We start from the raw sequence: 3,850 nt of genomic DNA, 5'->3' as shown, positions 1-3,850 counted from the left end.
AAGGCATACGCGGGCCAGGCCGACGGGGAGGCGCACGCGGACGAATAGACAGACAGTAGTGGGCCGGGCCCCGCACCTCCGTCGGAGTAGGTCTCGGTGCCGTAGCCGTCCTGGAAGCCGTCCTTCCAGAGCCCGGCGTAGCGCAGGCCGGACACGCTCTCCCACACGCCGCTGCGCCCCTTTAGCCCGCCCAGCCACTCGCCGCGGTATGTCCAGCGGCTCTTGCGCTCCACGCCCAGCCCTTCGCGCTTGCCCTGCTGCCAGTGGCCCTGGTAGCTGTGTCCGCCGGGCCCCGTGAAGACGCCCAGTGACTCGAAGCCGTGCGCCCAGCAGCCGCTGTACTCGCCCTGGGCGCCGGGCCCCGTGCACACGCCGTAGCCATGTGCCCGCCCCGCCTCCCAGCCCCCCACGTAGCAGCCCCCGTCGTCAAAGTCGAACTTGCCCCCGGGGGACATGCATGTAGTTGGCGCGGCCTCAGCCCCCCGGCGGCTCAGCGCATCCTGGGGCTGGAGAGCCGGCTGGGGGCCTGGGAGCCGGGCGAGGCCTGGGGGCGGGGGCAGTTAGACCGGGGCCGGGCGGGGGGGCCCCAGCGCGGGCTGACAGGGCCGGACCCTCATCCTGAGTGGCTGCGGAGAAAGAGGGGGGAAGTGGCGAGCGGGGCCCCTCCTCTTTGCCCGCCGCTCCCTGGCCCAGTGGTTCCCCGGAATCAGCATCGCCCCTCAACCCCCCACCCTTCGGCAGCGTCTTCCAGCAGCTCCTAAGCTTTGGAGGCACGGGGGCTCCCCCAACCCTCCATTCTTGTAGAGGGTCCCTCCCAAGACTTGGGGTCCCAATCTCAAGCGGGAGTCCCACTTCTCCAACCTAGAACCCCAAAATGTCGAGTGTGGATGGCAGTTGCGGGGGTCCTGAGAGGGGGCTGGGCAGGGTCTTAGTCTACCCCCTTCCTTGGTTTCTGTCAGGACCCCTCTGTCCTGGTTCTTTGGCTTCCTAGGCAAGGCGGAGGGCTTTGAAAATGTAGGGTAGAGATGGGGCAAGGTGGGCAGAGGGTTTGGTGAGGGAAAGGATGGGGATGGGGGAGGCTCTGCAGGAAAAGGCGAAGGTGGAGATGGGCAGACAGGCAGGAGGGAGTGGGTAGGTTACTCACCATGTGGGCTGGGGTTCAGGCAGCCTCCCAGGCTCGGCGTCCATGGCAGGATACCTCCACTCCCACCTCGCCCGCACAAGCCAAGCCCCCTCCCCTTCCGGAGAGACTGCTCCTACCCAGAGAGCGAAGGTGGGGGAGCCGAAGGAGAGAGTCCCCTCTCTCCCCAGCTGGAGGAGCAGGCGGGGAGGGGGGGGGCAAGGTAGTGGCAGGGGTGTGGGGGGAGATGAGAATAGTGTAGAGAAAAAAAAAATCCGCCTTGGATGGAGCTAGGGAAGAGGAGCTGGGAACTGGATGGGAAGGGAGAGGGGGCAACCAAGAGAGGGTGTTTTTATTATTTTTTTCTTCTTATGGTTGTGAGAGGAAAAAATATCAAAATTCCGATTCCATCCCAGCACAAATCAATGTTTGCTCCATCCCAGCATCACGGGGGAGGCTGGGCCAGGCAGATTTAAAGGGGCAGGGAGAAGAGAGGAGAGGAGAGGGTGGGAAGAGGAGGAGACAGAAGAAGAGACAGTGGCGAAGATAGCGGCGGTGGGGGGATGCCCAGGCAGAAAAGGATGGATGCCCAACAAACCTGCCGGGAGGGAGGAGGCAGGTAGACAGGAAGCTGAGAGGCACAGAGAACCCCCAGGATGGCAAGATACCCTGGGATGCGGGCAGGGAGTGGGGTGAGGCCGGGAGGAGGGGAGGGGATGGAGGGGGAGGAGACTGAGCTGAAGACCTGGAGGCTGGGGGAGGCCGAAGCCAGGCGGGGGAGGAGAGATGCTGGCGTGGCCGGGAGAGGGCGAGAGGAATACAAAGAAAGAGGTGCAGGGTTCAGAGCGAAGGAGGAGGGAGATACTGGCAGAGAGGAAGGGAGGGAGACCCATTCTGGGGCTGGTGAGGGATGGCAAGGAGGAGAGAAGCTGGGGAGGAGGAGAAGGAAGGAGAAAGAGATAGATATGGAGACGGAGAAAGTTGAAATAAGGGTTGTGAAGGGAGAGAGAAAGCTCTGCACAGGGAAGGGCAAGCGTGAGCATAGAAATCCATGCAGAAAGAGCCCAAGCAGAGGCTGGAGGGCTAGAAGTGGTGTTTGCAGGGCTCTGGGGAGAAGGATGAATCTGCCAGCTGCTTGGACAGAAGCCAGGAAGCCTTTGATGCCTGTGTCCACCAAGACCACTGCCCTCCCTAAGTAACCACGGCAGCGGGACCAGGAGGTTTCCCCACCAGCACTTTCTGAGGAAGCTTGAAATGGGGCCCTGACAGGAAGCCTGGCTCCACCAATGCTTTTCTAGGCCTTGCCATCCTTCACCCCACACCAACTATTGCCCCCCAGGGTTGCCCCTCTGCAGGGGGAGGGCTGACGTGAGTGTATTATTTTTGAATGGGGAGCGAGGGGTCACCCTTGGCTGTACCATGAAGGTCTTGGGGCTTCAGAGTCTTCTGTTTTGCAAACCTAAAGGCAAAGACACAGACATGTTTGGTTGGGCCCTTATTGAGGCAAGTCCCCCTGCAGCCTACCGCCCCTTACTGACCACTTACCAGAGGGGCAGCACATCCTGGGCCTTGCTGTTTATAGCTGGACATAGGCACATACTGTTTTTCCTACCTCCTCAGCTTACTTAGATGCTGCATTTATTCTGCCCTTAAGCATCTGGTAAGGTGGACACTGTCCAATTACAATGCTGTAAATAATCAAATGCACTCAATTGCTTTTATTTTCATACTAGGTCTGGTCCACCCCATCATTTTACAGAGAAGAGGGCTGAGGCCCAGAGAAGGAAGTCACACACTGGTGGTCACACAGCAGAGGTGGCAGAGCTAGGGTTAGAACACTAGACTTCAGATGTTTTGAGACATATAATTCCTCCCAAGATTCCATGTACCTGGGAACTTCCCTTTGATTCAGGAGCTCCATTTTGAATACTTTGGTAAAAATGAAGAGCATGAGGTTTGGAATAAACAGGAATTTCCCTTGCACTTTGTTTTCCTAAAGGGGGATATGTGGTTGAAGGAACATGGAAATTTTAAGCCTCTAGTGCAGGGACCACATCTTCTAAGTGCTTAGCACAGAACAGAGCAGCTACGGGTCCACTTGGAACAAAACTGGTGGTAGAGACCAACCGACCTTCCTTCCTCCCTCCCACCCACACTTACATAGCTTATTATGTACTAGGCTCATTGCCAGGGGCTAGAGATACAGTGGTGAACACTGTTGTGCCTGCCTTCATGGAGCTTACTATCTAGTAGAGAAGACAACGAATAAGCAGTTCTAGTGCAGTTAGTGCTGTGACAGGTTTGGAGGGTGGAAAGAAGGAATAGGAATGGAACCTCGCTTAGGCTGGCTCCCTAGGGCAAGAGCCATTTGAAATGAATCCAGAAGGACATTCTAGGGTAGGCCCAGCTGCATCACATCACTCACCCCTAGATATTCAGGCCTTCCTTCTTCACACAGTGCCTTGTCCTACTCAGCCCCTAAGAGTCTCCTTTTCTCTAAGAAAAAAGAAAACAAGAAAAGAAAAACCAGTGTCTGGGCCTGGTTGAGACCTGTGCCCTATTCTTTTTAAAAAATATTTTTTTGATTGGGGAACGGTGTGTTTTTCCAGGACCCATCAGCTCCAAGTCAAGTTGTTGTTTCAATCTAGTTGTGGAGGGCACAGCTCAGTGGCCCATGTGGGGATCAATCCAGCATCGTTGGTGTTATGAGCGCTGTGCTCTAACCAGTTG

The 3,850-nt window shown here is 57.1% G+C and overlaps 1 protein-coding gene across 3 annotated transcripts in view; it reads right to left on the bottom strand.

Moving 5' to 3' along the window:
• The window catches only part of JPH4 (junctophilin 4), a 10,239-nt gene extending 8,426 nt beyond the window's left edge, over positions 1 to 1,813 (bottom strand). For 2 of the 3 annotated variants that reach the window (XM_019663053.1, XM_019663054.1), the window contains exons 1-2: positions 1,145 to 1,813; positions 77 to 626 (exon numbers count right to left, since the gene is read on the bottom strand). In XM_019663053.1, coding sequence (XP_019518598.1) covers positions 77 to 455 — 379 coding nt within the window. In that variant the 5' untranslated portion in view covers positions 456 to 626; positions 1,145 to 1,813. The remainder of the gene's footprint in view (positions 1 to 76; positions 627 to 1,144) is intronic. The other variant, XM_019663052.1, reaches the window with a different exon arrangement.
• Positions 1,814 to 3,850: the final 2,037 nt, after the last annotated feature.

This window comes from Hipposideros armiger, unplaced genomic scaffold (genome assembly GCF_001890085.2).
Source record: "Hipposideros armiger isolate ML-2016 unplaced genomic scaffold, ASM189008v1 scaffold_385, whole genome shotgun sequence".
Lineage (NCBI taxonomy): Eukaryota > Metazoa > Chordata > Mammalia > Chiroptera > Hipposideridae > Hipposideros > Hipposideros armiger.
The sequence above is the reverse complement of the archived record's forward strand: the minus strand, read 5'-3'. Positions and strand labels throughout refer to the sequence as shown.